Here is a 19,467-nt window from a genome sequence, read left to right on the forward strand (position 1 = left end):
AATGTGTATTTGTGTATTTGTGTTCAGGCCCAATTATGGACAGGCCTTGAAAACTAGCTCAGGCTATAAATTATGCGGTATAAAGCATTTGGGGTTTATAAAAATAAAAGAAGAACTCAGGGTTTATTGCATAACAATTCAGCAGGCTTTTATTGGATAATATAACTTATGTATCATGAAGAGTAACAGTAGATGGAACATCCAGGAACACAATACAAGACTTTGAAAATCATATCAGTGTGAAAACCCAGTTATCACCCAAATATTTCAGATTTTTGTGATCAGACTTTCACGATCACCTCCAGAGTCTAGCAACAATCATCAGACACACTTTGGTCTCAGTTAGAATGTGAGACTGGACCTCATCTGTTCTTACTGTTGAAAATCAGCCGTTGTGGTCAAATCAAGGCTACAGTCTTGTAGTGCGTTCCGGACTTTAACAAAATAATCAAACTACTGCGGCTGCTAACACAGTAAACACTGCTGATAAACTGACATGACACTGCATTTTACTGAAAACTGAATATCTGATGTGAGAGAAGGAAGGAAAACTGTGAGAGGGAGTTCTGAGACAGAGAGGAGAGAGTATCACATGTGAACAGAGCAGGAGTCAAACTGTGTATCATCAACTGGATCATTAAATATCCGCTCAGTAAATATCTCTCTGCTGCCTTCAGCTGCAGCCCCGAGCGTAACACTGTCTCTGTTCCTCTGTTGTTTCCACAGCGAGGATAGACGGCTACCTTTGACTTTAACTCAGGTTTTTTGTCATCATGACACTCGCTCCCTTTTAACCGGGTTAGATCAATGTGGTGCAGAGGTTCAGATCAAAACCCATCAACAACAGTCCAGCACTGTCCAATCAATCACTGGAAAAATAGACACAGGGTTTTGACAGAGATGAAAGTACTGTGTTCACAATGATCTGACGAGTAATAAAGAGCAGTAGAGACATGATTATAGATCAGTAGACTCCCACTCGGATAAACTGCCTTTCTCTTAATATCTGAACATAAATCCTTCAACAGCTTGTTATTTTATTCTAGTTGTGTGATTACATCTGATATCTTTCACCTTAAACCACTTTTTGCTGCTTCAGTAATATATTTTTCCCTGCAGGATTCGCAGTTTCATCTCATTTCATATAAAATAATTCATGTTGTTACATGTGACCGTCTGTAATTAAGAGCTCCTCTTTCAGAACTGGATTATTGAACCCAGAGATAACTTAAAGTGAAGCCAGGTAACCCACATAAAGACAGACTTTGTGATACGGGACCACGGTGTCACAGAACAACTTACAACAAACTCTTATCAACAATCTCCTGACAGAGCAACGAGGGGAGCTTCTACGGAGACACAGAGCTGCAGCTACAAACAGACTTCAAGTCGGACAGGAAGTTTGTGCGTGTTTGTTTACAGGAAGTTAAAGCTAGTGAATTCCCAGAGTTCCCTGGGAATCTATCGTCGTCATCAGGAAGTAAACGGGAAGTGGGGGGGAGTCTAGTGCTGCGTCCACTTGATGCTCTTCAGATCGATGCCTTCTTGGACCATCTCCCACAGAGGACTGAGAGAGAGAGAGATAGACACAGAGAGAGACAGAAAGAGAGACAATGAGAGAGAGATATAGACAGGGATATAGAGAGACAGAGACAAAGAGAGACAGAGAGAGAGCGAGAGTGAGACAGGAAGAGAGAGGGAGAGAGAGAGAGAGAGAGAGAGAGAGACAGGTTATCGGTTAGTTCCCATAACTCTATAATGATTTATAACACATAACAGACAATATTGCCATTGACAGATAAAGTGGCGCACCAGTTTAATTCTGGTTATTTTCAGAGCTTAGTCTTTCATAATTTCTATCACTAGTAACAATATTTTTCCCATCTAGTTAATATCTGAGATCTGGGTAACACATTCCTAATAGAAATCCTGGACAACGACACCGAATTAAGAACGAAATGAGAAAAAAATAAAACGTAATTATGGGTCCAGCTGAACTCACCTCATCTCTCTGAGCCGGCTGACCTGCGTGATACATTTCTCTGCTGTGTAGTCCACCTCTGCCTCTGTGGTGAACCTGCCAATACCAAACCTAACACACACACACACACACACACACACACACACACACACACACACACACACACACACACACACACACACACACACACACACACACACACACACACACACACACACACACACACACACACACACACACACACACACACACACACACACACACACAGGTTTACTTTAACCTACATGTGATTCAACTGAAGTCAAAGCAGATGAAAGGCTGCAGAGAATCATCTCCAGCTGCTGATGTTCAGACAGATGTTTCAGTCAACCGAGTTTAATTTTCAAAAAATGATTTTAATTTACACTCTAGTCTTGAAGATAATTTATTTCTTACAATTTAAACAACAAATAATTTATCATAATATACTTCTTAAAAAATGTTGTTGAATTGAAATTATTTATTTATTTAAACTTGATTATAATCAACGTTGTAATCAGGATTATGGTCTGGATTAAAGTGAGGGTGTGGGTGTTTGTACCTGATGGATGAGTGAGCCAGGTCCTCATCTGTTCCGATCGCTCTGAGGACGTATGACGGCTCCAGAGACGCTGACGTACATGCACTGTGTGCACACAAACAAACAGTCATTCATCTTTTAGATACAAGAAAAAGCTCAAACAAAAAGTTGTTTCTCATCAAAATACATTATGAGCTTCCCTAAAGTCTAACAAACATTTTGAATGAATTTCATTCCTCATGAATCATTTTTTAAATATTTTAAATTGTACATTGTTTACATGTTTGCTAACTAGCAGTCAGGGGAATAATGTGGATTAACAGGCAGCAGGAATGTGTACCATGCTGCCTGCACGAATACACGTGCAACTACAATAGTCAAAAACTGTTAAATTAACATGAATAAACATAGTTTGACTAAACAGCTTGAGTCATCAGGAGCACCGGCTCCAACTAAAACTTCAGGCCTGTTTTTTATTTTTATTTTGTTATATTTTGTGTCTGACCTCCCAGATGACAGAGCCACATCCTTCAGCGCCATCAGCAGACTCTCTCCCTCCACATAAGCAAAGGACAAGTTGATGCAGCCTGAGAAGCACACAAACAGATCAATTCATCTGCCTCTCCTTCTGTAGTTTTTGACACATAACACAGACCTACGACAGAAAACTCTAACGTTGGTTGAAAGTAAAGCATGAGACAGTGGTGTGTATTTGTGCACTTCTGTTTGTGTGTGTGTGTGTGTGTTTGTTAGTGTACCATTGTAGCGTTGTTCTGCATCTCCGTTCAGGATGACGTCAGGAAGCTCAGACGTGAGCTTCTGGACCAGACGATTAGCCAGCATGGACACTCTGTAATCATCATACTGCACACGCACACACACACGCACACACATTTAGTCCCAGGATGTTTGGATGAGTTTGTTGAGTCTCAGGATGTTTGGGTGCGTTTGTTTTCACCTCCATCTCCTGCTGTGCGATGCTGCAGGCGGCTCCCAGCCCCACAGCCAGCGGGGTGGGGACGGTGCCGGAGCGGAGCCCCCTCTCCTGCCCGCCGCCGTTCTGCAGCGGCTCCAAGCGCACTCTGGGCCGACGACGCACGTACAAAGCACCCACACCTGTACACACACACACACACACACACGTTTTGTAACAGCATGACCTCACAACTTGGCCCCTTTCTGGTCAATAATTCGGCACTGACTCACTATCTTCCGTCTTTTCAGTTTCGCCATGTTTACCTAATAAACTAAGGTAAATGCTTTCGTAGACTAGTTGTCAGTGTAGGTCAAATAGTTTTTCAAATGGTTCAAACTAAGAAGGTAAATGTATATTCAGTGCAATTTATAAAAAATATGCTCAAGCCATATTCTAGTTTATTTTTAAAAATTCATAATTTAGGGGATCTAGGTTTTATTTCACGTTTCTTCTGGAAAGAAAGTTTTATGCAATTTTTTAAAACACTCTTTACAGCCACATGTGTGAAATGTGTTGTTTGTAAACAGCCTCATCTTGTCTGTTGAGCTAACAGTTTAGATTGTCTCTACAGTAATGCTACAGCTAACCTTTAGGTCCGTAGATCTTGTGGCCGCTGATGGACATCAGATCAATCTTCCAGTCCGTGACGTTGATGGGAATCTTTCCGACGGCCTGAGCGGCGTCGGTGTGGAGGAAGACTCCCTTAGAGCGACAAATCTGACCTGTGGACAGGAAGAGAAGAGTTCTGTTAATCAACAGCTTTGATCAGATCAGAGACTACAGTGCACACGGACACATGGATGTTTCTGAAATCAGCAGCCTGTTGCACCAGCTATAAGAAAGTTCTCTCTTAAGTTTGGTTGCAAAGACTCACTGAGCGATACGCTGAAACTAGTTAGTTTGATACTAAAGCTTTGTCGATGTTTGGTTGCATTGTTTAGGTTTAAACATAGCTGGTGCAACCCAGTGGTGATTTTTGCCTAACGAATGGAGTAAAAAAATGTGTTGCCATGGTTACCAATCTCCTTGATGGGCTGCTTGACTCCGATCTCATTGTTGACGGTCATCACTGACAACAGGGAGGTGTCAGGACGGATGGAGGCCTCCAACAGCTGAACACACACACACACACACACACACACACACACACACACACACACACACACACACACACACACACACACACACACACACACACACACAGAGTTATTAATTTGTACAATGACTTCTGGTCTGAATGCGTTTCACTCTGTACGTTCGGCGTTTGTACCTCCAGGTCCAGCAGTCCGTTCGACCGGACTGGCAGGTAGGTGACACTGAACCCTTCGGACTCCAGAACTCGACACGAGTCCAGCACACATTTGTGCTCCGTCTGCGTGGTGATCACATGACGCTTCTTCGTCTGGTAGAACCTGGCCACGCCCTGCAGGAGAGATGGGGTCAATAAAGAGATATCAAACAGTTTTTCTAGCTCTGCATGAATCAGTAGATTTGATCACACGGTTGAGGTAAATTTGGGCAGTTGATTTTTTTACGTCGATTTCAACTTGAATGAACTTTGACACGAATATTCAGGCCAATGACCAAAAGCAGCTGTCTTGACTGTCTTTGTTGTAGTTGACGAAAGGTCTGGGCGTTCTTGTCTTATCTAATAGTTATTTTATTATAGTTTTAGTTGATAACACTGTTAACATTTTTGTTTTTTTCTAGTAATCAGATTATATTGAAAATTTCAGCCAATCTAGTTTCAGAGAAATAACAACGAGTCCTGTTGTTGTCATTCTTTACTTTAAAAAAATAAAAATAATAATAATATTATGTCTCCTCTTTTTGTCAACGAAAATAAAGAGATGTTGGTACATTTTTATTTGTCAAACTACATTTAGTTGCCAATATTGCATGTTGATAGAGTCACAGTTATTTTTAAATGAGGTTGGTGCTGCCTTGTCAGAATCAGGTATAAAAAGGCCTTTCACGAAAATATTTTACAAAACTCACATTGCTTCCAAGTCTTGATCTAAAATGGAGGAAGCTAACAAACTAGGACCCTAAAGAACATTTACAAGGTAATAAACAGCACCGTAAAGAGGAACTGGAGAGAAGATCTGCCAGTTGTTGTTACTGATTAGCACCAGCATGTTAATAGTGAGAGCAGAGGGAGAGTAGTTGTGATGAAGAGGAGGTAATAAAGAGAAAGTGGTGAAGAAGAGGAGCAGAGTGAGACCTTGATGGCCATGTTGTTGGACTCGGTGGCTCCGCTGGTGAAGATGATCTCTCTGGGATCGGCTCCAATCAGATCAGCCACCTGCTGCTCAGAGAGAGAGAGAGAGAGAGAGAGAGAGAGAGAGAGAGAGAGAGAGAGACAACAGTCTGTCAGATTCAGATTTAATGAAATGATGATCAAGTAAACTACAGAATTTACATGAAAAGACCACTAATGGTTTAAACATTAATACACACTGCACTGTAATGAATAAGAACTAATTATTTTTATTTATTTTTCTCTCTCTGTACAGACTGAGTGTCTCTCTACCTTCCTGGCCATCTCCATGGCGCTCTCGCTCTCCCAGCCGTAGGCGTGTGTTCTGGAGTGAGGGTTGCCGTAGTAATTCACCTGGTATGGCAACATGGCGTCCAGCACCCGGGGGTCCTACACACACAAAAACAAAGACAAACACACACAAGTTTAAGTGTAAATGTTCAAGTAAGTGTAAGTAACTTTCTGACATCAGCTGGTAAAGCATGTAACCATGACAAAGTGGTTGGTAATGGTTACCATGGGCGTGGTGGCCTGGAAGTCCATGTAGAGGGGGCGGGGCTCATCTTTCTCCAGTTCATGTTTCTTTATCAACTCTACTGCAAAAAACAACAACAACAGAAAGACAGTCAGCTGGTTTTAATCAGATCTGGATGATGCTGGACTTAAATACTGAGTCACACAACAGGCGGGTCGGTACTGGAAGACTCATTTGTCAACTCTTTTTGTAGAGCAGAGCCTGGAAAACAGCTACCTTGCACGGCAGCTTTATTCTTAGTGTTGTCACAAGATCACAAGAGAATCGCAGGCATCACATATCACACAAAAGATAATCTTGTCAGGCTTTAAGTAATGTGTTTGTGTCCCGTTAGCCAGAGCACAGACCAATCAGTGCCACTGTTTGTTCTAAACAACAATGGCGGCTCCTGAAGATGTTAGCATAGCATTTCTTCTTCAGTCTGAAGGTCAGACTGAAGGCTTTGCTCATAAAAAAAAAGATGTTTTTGCTCCTCTTCCAATGGCTTCCGTGAGAGTTTGATTGACAGGTGGTTCATCCAATCACCTGCCAGGTATGTTTTTTTAAGTGCCTGCCCTTTTCCAAACAGGTTCCAATGCTGACTTCTCAGACAGTTCTATGTAACAAACTATTTCGTGGGTCAGGTACGGAAAACTGTTGAGTTCAGAAAATGTAACATTGTATCAGATATCAAGTTGGTATCAAAACATATGTACATGCCATGTGTAATATTATGATCTTTCTAACATATATTTCAAACATATTTTGTTGACTTTTAATCTTTCATAACAAAAATAAGGCACATCATCTTTATATGTGAGACTGCACTTTATTAGCCCCCCTATCAGCAAAACACAATCTTGCGATGAGTTTACTGTGTAACACTACTTAGTGGTGTTCGGTTGAGTTTTCTTGGAAACAAACAATAGATTTGTTGTAATGACCGGTACGAAATCAAAATTTTAAGTTTAAGTGCAAAGGAACGTTTGGATTCTTTTTCCTTGTCATTCAGCAGAGGGCGCTCCAGACATCCATTTTCAGTTGACCTTTTGACCTGAGCAGCTAACTTACATCATAATGGAAAGTTTTTTGAATTGCAGGTCATTCCAAATTTGTTCAAACCTGATTTTCGGAAACAGTGACAATCCTAGTATTGAGTCACCCTTGTTACAAACAAAACTAGGACCGACTATGACTGACTCATTAGCGCAACTAGAGGTCAAAGATTTCACATGGACCCTTTAAATGTTACTGCATACTTTTGTCATTGATATAACCATTTATTTTATTTTATTTCATTCCTCAGGAACAACTAAACTCTGTATTAGGACAAGTGGAATGCCTCATGCAGTTTTCCGATCAGGCAATTGAAAAATAAATGTGATCTTTATTAGGGATCGACCAATATTTTTGTAAAAATATGCAATCAGGAGCTCGGCATTAATACTTTCTAGTAAACTTTCCGTGATAATACTACAATGTTAACAACAAATCAGCCTGATTAAAGCTAGTTAACGTTAGAACAGCTAATGTATGGGTGACATTATGATGTGTTCAAGATCTATTCAGTAAAAAGGAGTATTGGGTGAAGGTAAATTATAAAATGATCATGATATATTCAAATGTAATCTTATGTAATTTCATTTTTGGAAGAAAACTTTAATAAATAAAGCAATTTGAAAGATACAGTACCAGTCAAAAGTTTGGACACACCTTCTCATTCAACTACTTTGAAGAATCTAAAATATAAAACATATTCTGGTTTGTTGAGCATTTGTTTGTTTACCACATAATTCCATATGTGTTCCTTCATAGTTTGGATGTCTTCAATATTAATCTACAATGTAGAAAAATAAATAAATAATTAAAATAAAGAAAAACCATTGAATGAGAAGGTGTGTCCAAACTTTTGACTGGTACTGTATGTCTTATCAGCAATATAAAGTGGATATTAGACAGGGATTTAAGACCTGTTATAACAGCTTATACAACATCATTAAAACCACTACTGCTGATTGTTTGTGATTGTTTGTGATTGTTGGAATAGTGGAAAGAATAATTCCTATAACTGATATTAATAATAAAATATAAAACATTAAAAAAAATGCATGCAGGTGATGAAATCAAATGATACAAATATAATCAAATATATTATTAAGTGTTGACACAGAAGTTCCTTGTCTATTAAAACCACTACTGCTGATTGTTTGTGATTGTTGGAATAGTGGAAAGAATAATTCCTATAACTGATATTAATAATAAATATATTAAAAAAAATGCATGCAGGTGATGAAATCAAATGATACAAATATAATCAAATATAGATTAAGTGTTGACACAGAATTATATTAAAACAGCTTATACAACATCATTAAAACCACTACTGCTGATTGTTTGTGATTGTTGGAATAGTGGAAAGAATAATTCCTATAACTGATATTAATAATAAATATATAAAAAAAATGCATGCAGGTGATGAAATCAAATGATACAAATATAATCAAATATATGTATATATATATATATTTGTCTCCCTGCTGAACTGCGTCACTTTGGGATTAGTTTGGTGCCAACATGCTCCATGGCTCCAGATAACCAGACACACCTGTCCCGGGCTTCTCTTACCTTTCTGCAGAGAACTGGCGGCTCTTCCATCAGAGCCCAGCCAGAGAGGGAGCCTTGAAATCGGCCTGAGCAGCCGAGAGGAGGCGGTCATGCCTGGGGAAAGCATCTTGGATGTGGGGCTGGTTGACCTCCAGTAACAACAACACCTGTGTGCACCTGTCTGAAACCAGTTTAACCTGCTGGTTCCTGTGGAAGAAAATAAAGCAGATTTATCACTGAGTTATTGTTTAAATGTTATATTAAGAGAGCTTCTGTTTGGTTGGAGAAACACTGGATCCAGGTTATGGACTCACAATCAAGCATGTCACACTGCACACCAATACTTCTTGGTTACTTTCAAAATAAAATATTTGAACAATTAGTGTCGATGTTTTCTTTTGTAAAAATCCCCCAAAAAGACTGTTTTGTTGTTTTTTGTGTTTAAATATATATATAGGTTAATATTTAATTGTAATATAAGTTTTATAATCTGGTAATGTTGTATTTGAAAACTTATTCTGTTTTATTTTGTAAATCTTTCAGCAGTGTTTCCGGTGTGACGTACAGCTTTACGTAACGCGGTGTCGTTGTTGCACAAGATGCGGAAACAGGGGGCGGGACTTCCTTTAACCGGGCTGCTGCTCTGATTGGTCGATACGCGTTGTTTTGAAGCAGCTCTCTGTGCTGTGATTGGTTACATCCAGGAGCTTATGAAACCTTGGTTGACCCAGAGTTTAAGTAAAATATAGCAGCTATAGCAGGGAGACAAGGAACTTCTGTGTCAACACTTAATCATATATTTGATTATATTTGTATCATTTGATTTCATCACCTGCATGCATTTAAAAAAATGTTTTATATATTTATTATTAATATCAGTTATAGGAATTATTCTTTCCACTATTCCAACAATCACAAACAATCACAAACAATCACAAACAATCAGCATAAGCTCCGCTGTTGTTTAGTCTGATGGCTTCTTTCCACAATCACAAACAATCAGCAGTAGTGGTTTTAATAGACAAGGAACTTCTGTGTCAACACTTAATCATATATTTGATTATATTTGTATCATTTGTTTTCATCACCTGCATGCATTTTCTTTAATGTTTTATATATTTATTATTAATATCAGTTATAGGAATTATTCTTATTATTATATTCCTTTATTGATCCCCATGGGGAAATTAGAAAAGGTGTTGCAGCAGCTCAACTACATAGAAACAGATAATAAATACATATATTATACAATAAAATTAAAATTATTCTCTAATGGTTTGTATTACTACTAAGCATATTAATCAACATGCTCTTTGTGTAAATCCTCTCATGCAAAGTATTCCACCCAACCATCAATGACTTGCAAGGTGCTTTTTTTGCATTTTCAAATTACTCCACTACCTTACGACAGATTACATTAGTGACCTCCTCCCAGTTTATATTTCTAACAAATAATTGTGTTCTGCTGACTTTCACATTAGCTTTCTCTGCAATTCAGCACTAAAGCCCCCAGTCTTCCTGTATATTTGAGAAGATGCATCTTACTTAGAACTTAATCAGCTTTTACCTCAACACTTCTATTGTATTTTAACCTCACTTACATTTTTTGTTCTCACAACGGCGCACAAATTTCAAATATATAAGTACAAATACCTTCAAATGACTCAGGTGTCTTGGTGATTAGTTACACTGCTTTTCTATTGAAATGTGTAACTCTCACACATTTTCACAAGAAGAAGAAGAGGAAGAAGAAGAAGAAGTATATCAAAAACTACTTATTATACTCTATCTGCTGGGTAGCTTGGGTAGTCCCCCCTGTGGATGAATAAAGTGTTATCTTAATCTATAATAATGCATCATCATTTATTTGTTGATCATATTTTTATGTTATCAATCTGAATCTGCAAATTAAAGCAATATTTGTATTTATGTTGTTAGTCATTTGTGCTATGTATTTTTTACTTACTGCAGCTGTCCTTACAAAGTACTAAATGTTGCATGCAGTACGCATTCAATTGGGCCAACGTATTTCGTCATAACACAGCACCTTGAGCTTTGACCCTCTTGCTCATATATCTGCCTTGCAAAGGATTGTGGGTCAGAATAGCCAGAAAGGCATGCTGGCTTGCATACTACAAAATGCGACCTGATGTTATAGAACATCCTGGTATTTTTGGCATCCTGCATTTGACATACTATGTACTGGGACATATCAAATATTTTTCTGGCACACTAAGTAGTATGGAAGTATGAATACTGGAACCTACAATTAATCGTTGATCCACTGAGATTCACTGCACTTTCAATTAAACAAATGTTGCCAACCGCCATTAAAACCCCAAAAGTACTAGTAGATAAAGAAGACTGTAGCCACATCCGGAATGTGCATTTGGATAAAGTTAAGAACAAATGTAAAAGGTCATCATTATACTTTGCTGCTGTTCAGGACAGGAGTAGGGAGCAAGTAGAGCATCTCTACAAATATATACCCTGACACTCATGAGATCTGTCCTTGATCAAACCCTAAGAGGTCAATATATTACAAGATCAGGCCCTGAGGGTCCGTAGTGGATCATTCAAAACATCTCAAGTATCAGAGATGCGAGTGGAAATGGCAAAAATGCCTTTGCAGATCAGAAAAGTGACGTTAATGCAGGCATACTGGGTTTATCTCCAGAGGCAACACAGTACACATCCTGCCAAGAGCATTTTGACAGACTGCTGGGAATGAGACAGAACGGAAAGGCAGAAACAGTAGGATTACATAATTACAGAACAGCCCCATTGTTTCAGTTGGTTAATCCTCTTGCCAAGTATAGACCTCAATTTACAGCAGGAGATGAAAAACAGGAAACAGAAACTTCCAGTTTGGCGCATAGTCCAGAACTATTGGGATCAGCATTTTTTAGACTCTGTGTTTATTTTTGCAGATGTCTCCAAAGATATTGGTGCAAGGTGTGCAGGTAGAATTAAGGTAAGCATAGACTTTTAACTACTATGTGCACATATAAATATAAACAAATATATATACAGTACCAGTCAAAAGTTTGGACACACCTTCTCATTCAATGTTTTTTCTTTATTTTTATTTTTATTTTTTTCTACATTGTAGATTAATATTGAAGACATCCAAACTATGAAGGAACACATGTGGAATTATGTGGTAAACAAACCAGAATATGTTTTATATTTTAGATTCTTCAAAGTAGTTGAAGGAGAAGGTGTGTCCAAACTTTTGACTGGTACTGTATATATATATAACAGTAGTGTATATGAACATAAAAGACAATAACATGACAATCTAAATATGTGCAAAAGTCTGTTTATATAATATTTTAGTTATTGTGGATTTTTAAAGTTTTGACTTGTTTATTATTCTTTACTGTGTGATTACTTATTTACTTATTTATAATACTTTGATCTTGTTTTTATCCTCTCTGCTGCTGTCATCCTGCAAATGTTTTACTTATTTATTATTCTGTGGGACCAATAAAGGATTATCTTATTTTTTCTTATCTTATCTTATTAAGTGAAAAGAATCACAAAAAAGTATTAGATTCATACTATATACTATATAAGTATATATATGAACATAAAACACAATAACATGACAATCTAAATCTGTGCAAAAGTCTGTTTATATAATATTTTAGTTATTGTGGATTTTTAAAGTTTACTTATTTATTATTCTTTACTGTGTGATTACTTATTTACTTATTTACAATACTTGTTTTGATCTTGTTTTATCCTCTCTGCTGCTGTAATCCTGCAAATTTCCATGCTGTGGGACCAATAAAGGATTATCTTATTTTATCTTATCTTAACCATTTTAAAAAGAAACGTATTAAGCGAAAAGAATCACAAAAAAGTATTACATTCATACTATATACTATACAAGTATATATATGAACATAAAACACAAAAACATGACAATCTAAATCTGTGCAAAAGTCTGTTTATAAAATATTTTAGTTATTGTGGATTTTTAAAGTTTACTTATTTATTATTCTTTACTGTGTGATTACTTATTATTCTTTACTGTGTGATTACTTATTATTCTTTACTGTGTGATTACTTATTTACAATACTTGTTTTGATTTTGTTTTTTATTACTTATGTATCTTGTTTGCACTATCCTCTCTGCTGCTGTAATCCTGCAAATGTCCATGCTGTGGGACCAATAAAGGATTATCTTATTTTATCTTATCTTAACAATTTCAAAAAGAAACTTATAAAGCAAAAAACAAATCACAAAAAAGTATTAAATTAATTGATTTATTAACCTCCTGTTCTACCCTCAGTGTCCAGCAGGGGGCGGTAATGCGCCTCTGAGCGTCATTTCCTACCATCAAAACAAACACCAAAGAAGAAGAATTAACATCTGCTTCCGGGCTGTGTGTTTGTGGGAGCCATGTCACTTAACTAGAAAGCTAGTTTGATTAAAAAATACATTTATTTCTGCATTTAACACGAAGAAGAACAGACGCCTCTCTGCTGCGCTGGATGCCATTCTAAGGTGAGGCGTTCAGGGCCGTCTGTTTTTTTTTAACCCACATAAACATAAAGTGTTGATCAAAAGCAAAACGAGCACTAAGACGTCAGTGCACCTGCAGCTGATGTGGTCACGTTATAACGTTTACAACACCCCGTGGAGTTAAATACGACCGTGAATGTTACATATTGGAGTTGCACTCTTGATGAGTTTGTAGTGACAATGCAAATGTCCGATTATTTTAAACGCAGCAGCCCAGTGCTGGAATGTGACGTTTACTGACATCAAGTACATTTAAGGTTCCTCAAGTACAGTTTAAAGGTACTTGTACTTTGAAGTATGCTACTTTATACTTTCATGTACAACTACACTATATTTTAGAAGCACATATTGTTTTCTTTACTCCACTATTTGTTGACAATGCATGCTTGTATTTAATCCACCCAGTAGTATACAAAGCAACATTACCAATATTTTGTATTATACAATATATTTGTGGATATGTTTCTTTTCTATAATAATAGTAAATAAGTATTATTAGACTGTAGTGTATATACAGTACCAGTCAAAAGTTTGGACACAAACTTATATTTTAGATTCTTCAAAGTAGTTGAATGAGAAGGTGTGTCCAAACTTTTGACTGGTACTGTATATATATATATATTTATATATATATATATTATTTTTATATATATATAAATATATATATATATTTTTTTATATATATAAATAAATATATATATTTGTATATATATTTATTTATTTATATATATACAGTACCAGTCAAAGGTTTGGACACACCTTCTCATTCAATGGTTTTTCTTTATTTTTATTTTTTCTACATTGTAGATTAATATTGTAAACAAACAAATCTCAAACCAGATAGGAACACATAGTTGGAATTATGTGGTAAACAAACAAATGCTCAACAAACCAGAATATGTTTTTTTTATATTTTAGATTTTTCAAAGTAGTTGACATCCAAATGAAGAAGGTGTGTAAACAAACAAATGCTCCAAACTGAATATGTTTTATATTTTGACTCAAAGTAGTTGAATGAGAAGGTGTGTCTAAACTTTTGACTGGTTCTGTACACTTTTACTCAAGTAAAGGATCTGAGTACTTCTTTCACCACTGTAGTGTTATAGAATATTTCTATAAATACTTAACAAAGCCTGTCAAGGATAAAACTAGTTACTTTGATGATCTGGTGAATAGAAGATCTATCTATGTACCTATAATGTTTATTTAGTTTAGTTTGTTGTTGTAGATTTGCATCATATTCAAACTTCAGTTCTTCAGGTAAACAACAGGCCTGGACCATGAGTGAATTCCCTTTTTAACTATTGAGAATGAACCTGTTTGTAGGGCAGGGCAATATATCAATACTATATTGATATAGTGATATGAGACTAGATAACATAATAGATTTTGGATATTGTTATTTGGCATAAAGTCTTTTCCTGGTTTTAAAGGCTACATTACAGTTACGAGATGTTATTTTCTGAACTGTGATAGCTGTTCTATTATTTTCCTTAACCCACATAGTCATTATATCCACATTACTGATGATTATTTATCAAAAGTCTCATTATGTAAGTTCACAGTATTGTCATATTTGATTTTCTCCATATTTCCCAGCACTTTCTGTTTGTATGCGTGACTCTGGCATGATGCTTGTTGTCTCCACACAAGAGAGAACACACACACACATCAACAACCACATTTAGATTGCACTTAATAATTAACGTCAACACCTTTTAAATAATGTTAGTTATGATAGATGGCCGTTCTTTTGAAAGTCACAAAGTGGCATTTAACATTTCTGATGACTCCATAGTTGACACCATGATCCTGGAGACCGCAGCAGCTGAACATCGACGCGTTTGACCGAGAAGGCTGCAGCCAACGCCGTCGTCATGGGAACGACGACGAGCGAGCCGTGCATCTACGACAAGCTGTCGGAGAGCATCGACATCCTCCGGCAGTCGGGCTACCGCTACGGCATGTCGGAGAGGGAGATCGAGAGGTTCATCAAGCAGGTGCTGGAGACCAACGAGCCGAGGAGAGAGCCTCCACAGTTCCCCATCCTGAGAGCCACCATAAAGGTAGAGCCTGTCGAAGCTAATATGACTCTGATAAGGCCTCTAGTTGAGAGAAATATAATCAGTGAATCACTGAAGGCTGTAATCACGTAAAAGTGCACGATAAATGTGAGGATTTAGTTGCTTTTTATGCCTTTTTTTATTGTTGTTTAATTCTTCTTAAGGTTTTTTTTAAGTGTTTGTCACACAAAAATTGTTTATTTTCAACTGCAGGCTTTGCGAGGAAGTTCTTCCTTGTGTTTGTACTGTTGAAATACTCTCTTTGTTGTACTATTTGTCCATTGCGGTTAAGCAATAACACATTACAGTGATTACAAACTAAAAAGACTATATTTTGGATGATCTGATTGACTGCTAAAGCCTCACATTGGGCTCAAAATCGTGTTAGAAAGCGATCATTTGATTGCCAATATATAGAAACTGATGCAGATCCAACTGAATTTAGTCTCTAGAAAATACAGATTTTTTTCTTGCAGTAAAATAAATCACTTTCCAGTTGTAGAGTACACAGAACATACAGGTTTGTACACATCCGTCAGTGTTGGTAATGTCCCCCGTTGTCTCTGCAGTTTGTGGTGGCGGTGGGCTTCCTGCTGGTGGCGTTTCTCGCCTTCACGTACCCTCAGAGCGGCCCACAGCTGGGTCTGGTCAACCTCGGCTGTTACAACTGGTCGTCCCCCCTCAGCCACGTCCGCCTGCTGTCCCTGCCCATCGCCAAGAAGTACAACCTGCAAGGTCTGAAGCACGAACGCACACAAACACAGTTTTTAATGAGACATTCCTGAGTATCTAAAGGAAAAATAACACACATAGTAAAGTTGTGAGTTTTTACTTTTTGTGTGTGTGTGTGTGTGTGTGTGTGTGTGTGTGTGTGTGTGTGTGTGTGTGTGTGTGTGTGTGTGTGTGTGTGTGTGTGTGTGTGTGTGTGTGTGTGTGTGTGTGTGTGTGTGTGTGTGTGTGTGTGCTGCAGGTTTCCATGAATGGTGGAGTGCCGGCTCTCTCAGGCAGAACCTGGTCAACTGTTCTGGCTGTGCGGAGATCTCCTCGGTGCTGGAGGTCCCGGAGAGCCTCAGAGGGACGGTGGCTCTGCGACGGGGGCCGCAGCTCGTCCTGCTAAAGGTCAGAGGTCAAACCCTGCCAGATGAGAAGATTGAACTTTAGGGTTATGAAACTTCACTCTCACCTCATTTCTTTAGAAAATAAACTTGCAGAGACTGGAAAGTTGCTGAAGAGAGAGAAGAGAAGATTTGTGATCACAATTTGATTATTGTTAGATATTCAAAATCTCTTTGCTCTGTTATCATGTCATTGTCACGACTATTATGATGTCATGATGAGCAGTAATGTTTGATAAATGCCCCTCATCTAACCATGTAACCTGGTTTCTTATTGTCCGTACTGGTCTCTGCAGGGTGGGGAGTCCCTCAGCGTGCAGCGGCAGCAGCTCGAGGAGCTCTACTTGGCTCATTCAGGCTCCATGTCCATCCTGCTGGAGGAGGACGACGGTCTGCCCAACCATAACCTGGGCCTCCCCCAAGGACCCGCCAACTTCACTCTGCTCTGGTACATATGTTTCTGTCCAAAGTCGAGGTTTTCACCGGTCCACTTCGGTTCTGAGGAACACAGACCTGCATCATAATCACAGTGGGACAATATTTCAGGAAAATCAGAAGTAGATGCAAAAGATTTATGCTATAAAAAGACAATTTTGAACTGTAAGAAATGTGTCCTTGTCTACATCTACGGTTATATAAACCTTGTGGAGTAAATCTTTGATTACATGAGACACAGAGGTGTATATTATAATGACTTCATTGTGCTGTTGGTGCAGGAGGTTCAGCTCTGGGACCAGGGAGAAGGTCTTGAGGTGGCTCTTCCCGAAGGCGGAGCTCTGCCCCCTGCTGGACAGTGCTGGGACCATCGTGCAGCGCTGCCTGGTCACCCACAGCACAAACTCCCAGAGCAAAGTGAGTTCACACGTCAGGACATCCCCACACTGAGAAACAGGAATACAGAGTTCATGTTACTGACAGGAGTGATAAGGGCAGAAAATGAAAGCAAGAAGCAAAGTTTACTATGTACCAAACTCGAGGTTTCAAAAAAACAGAAGTCACCAAACCGCTGGGTGACGTCACGATGACTACGTCCACTTCTTATATACAGTCTGTATTCAGCCTCTGCTCTAACGGTGACTCATCCTGTGTTTCAGGGTGTCGGGGTGTTCGGCTGGCTGGTGGTCGGCGAGGGTCTTCCAACGGTTCGAGTTCTGCCCGTTCAACGCTGCCAGAAACACTGCAGCTCCTTCAACCTGTGGCTGACACCTGGAGACATGGGTAACAACCGCAGCACCCGTTTTAATCCACAAACACATTTAACGAGACAGAAAGACAATTCAACAATGTACAAATACACTCTGGTCTTGTTTTCACAGAATATAAAATATATCTTTGGGCTCCGTATGAAACACATCGATCACTTGTGGAAAACAACAGCAGACAGATGTTTATACATTTAAAAAATACATTTTGTCCCATTTCCCAATTAGTAAATCAATATATAAATAGATGTAATTATTGTCTTGTGTGCATGTGTGTTTTATATGGAGCCGCCTGAAGATGTCATAATAATAATTATCTTTTGTGTATACAGTCATACTGTTTTACTATATTAAAATGTTTTGCACTGCCGAATAAATAATAAAAAAGTTATTATCTTGTGTGTATAAATATTTATTTTGTGCACATAAGGAAAAAAAGGGCTCTGAATTTAAACAAATAATTAGAAAATTACCTGTGGATTACAACAGAAGACTATTACATTTTTTTTTTTATACAGTACTTAAATATATTTTGCGCCACCACCCAATAAAATAAATCGATAAATAATTCTTATTATCTTGTGCACACAAAATATTATTATTTATGATATATATTATTTTGTGCACAAATTAAACAGAACCAAATATGTAAAAATGTCTACAGTCTGATTAAGAGGAGGCAGCGTGTCGTCATAAATAAACATAACTGTAGCTCAGTCCTGCTGCGTCTGTTCTCCTGAACGTTGACTTGATGTTTGTTCTCTCTGACCTCCTCTAGTCTACGCCGACCCTCGGTACTGGCAGATGGAGCTGTTCCCGGGCCGAGGCCAGAACATCATCTGTGACGGATCGGCCTTCTAAAGTTCAGGTGGAAGCAAAAGGACAGAGTTCAGGACGTGCAGATCGGCTGTGAATGTAGAATTAGGGAGCTCGCCGGCCTTTCTGTGGCCCCGCCCACTGATGCCTTACAACCCTCCAGTCTTTTTTCTTCTGACCCCTTCCGTCCGTTGGAAAAATCCTCCCAGCATCCTCAAAAAACTGGAAACCACTGCACACATTACGCCAGTTTGAACAAAAAAGGGATTTCCTGCAGGTTTAGAGAGTCGTCGTCCGAGGACTGAGAAACGAAACGACTGACTTCGTCTTTGTGTATTTTAAACTCTCTGCAGCAGCTTCGATGTTGTGGATGTGCTGTGCTCGTGCCATAGCTTCAAGCTGATCTCTAGCAATTAAAAACACTTCATCAAACCGTTGGGTGTGTCTCTCTCTGTCTGAAGTTACTGAAACACTGCTGAGTGTTTGGCATCACACTGGTTCAGAAGCTTCGTAGGTGATAACGTATTTAAAGGCCAGAGGAAGTGAAATGTCTTCAGGTTAAGACAGAATGTTTGCAGCTGTACAGGTTCATGTAAGTCCACTTTAAGGAAGAACAAGTCCTACTTTTTCTTCAATCAACATGTCAAACTTTAAAGTTAAGCTCCCTCCCAAACAGAAAACAGCTGACATGACATTAAACTGAAGAATGAAGAGAAACAACATTCAGATTATTTGTTTACGAGGTGCATAGTCTTTGTGCATTTAATCAATTTACAAACCAGATTATATTTAGGGACACTCAGAGCTCGGGCTGATTCGTTCATCCAGTCATTGAGCCCCCTT

General features: G+C 38.3%; 2 protein-coding genes across 2 annotated transcripts; one reads left to right on the forward strand and one right to left on the reverse strand.

Annotated features, from left to right (window-relative positions):
• Window positions 1-128: 128 nt before the first annotated feature.
• On the reverse strand, window positions 129-9,210 carry nfs1 (NFS1 cysteine desulfurase). The gene is made up of 13 exons (XM_054616887.1): window positions 8,916-9,210; window positions 6,293-6,372; window positions 6,050-6,166; window positions 5,741-5,824; window positions 4,787-4,939; window positions 4,535-4,628; window positions 4,104-4,238; window positions 3,499-3,656; window positions 3,299-3,404; window positions 3,046-3,127; window positions 2,562-2,645; window positions 2,003-2,092; window positions 129-1,567 (listed from the first exon to the last, which is right to left on the reverse strand). Exons 1-13 carry the CDS (start codon window positions 9,019-9,021, stop codon window positions 1,504-1,506), a joined length of 1,353 nt encoding a protein of 450 aa, XP_054472862.1. The 5' UTR covers window positions 9,022-9,210; the 3' UTR covers window positions 129-1,503.
• Window positions 9,211-13,223: 4,013 nt separating this feature from the next.
• On the forward strand, window positions 13,224-19,068 carry c17h6orf89 (chromosome 17 C6orf89 homolog). Its single transcript, XM_054617251.1, has 8 exons — window positions 13,224-13,410; window positions 15,227-15,494; window positions 16,061-16,226; window positions 16,462-16,610; window positions 16,903-17,054; window positions 17,323-17,458; window positions 17,701-17,824; window positions 18,587-19,068. Exons 2-8 carry the CDS (start codon window positions 15,306-15,308, stop codon window positions 18,667-18,669), a joined length of 999 nt encoding a protein of 332 aa, XP_054473226.1. The 5' UTR covers window positions 13,224-13,410; window positions 15,227-15,305; the 3' UTR covers window positions 18,670-19,068.
• The last annotated feature ends 399 nt before the right edge of the window (window positions 19,069-19,467 follow it).

The sequence above is a fragment of the Anoplopoma fimbria genome, chromosome 17, assembly GCF_027596085.1.
Source record: "Anoplopoma fimbria isolate UVic2021 breed Golden Eagle Sablefish chromosome 17, Afim_UVic_2022, whole genome shotgun sequence".
Lineage (NCBI taxonomy): Eukaryota > Metazoa > Chordata > Actinopteri > Perciformes > Anoplopomatidae > Anoplopoma > Anoplopoma fimbria.

Excerpts from the sequence above, each read along its gene's own strand:
- nfs1 (XM_054616887.1), bottom strand. The coding sequence starts at position 9,021 with ATGCTTTCCCCAGGCATGACCGCCTCCTCTCGGCTGCTCAGGCCGATT. Across the intron at positions 5,825-6,049 it reads CCATGGAGATGGCCAGGAAG|CAGGTGGCTGATCTGATTGG; the intron begins GTAGAGAGACAC and ends CTCTCTGAGCAG. Across the intron at positions 3,657-4,103 it reads CAAGATCTACGGACCTAAAG|GTGTGGGTGCTTTGTACGTG; the intron begins GTTAGCTGTAGC and ends GTGTGTGTACAG.
- c17h6orf89 (XM_054617251.1), top strand. The coding sequence starts at position 15,306 with ATGGGAACGACGACGAGCGAGCCGTGCATCTACGACAAGCTGTCGGAG. Across the intron at positions 16,227-16,461 it reads CAAGAAGTACAACCTGCAAG|GTTTCCATGAATGGTGGAGT; the intron begins GTCTGAAGCACG and ends TGTGTGCTGCAG. Across the intron at positions 17,459-17,700 it reads GCACAAACTCCCAGAGCAAA|GGTGTCGGGGTGTTCGGCTG; the intron begins GTGAGTTCACAC and ends CCTGTGTTTCAG.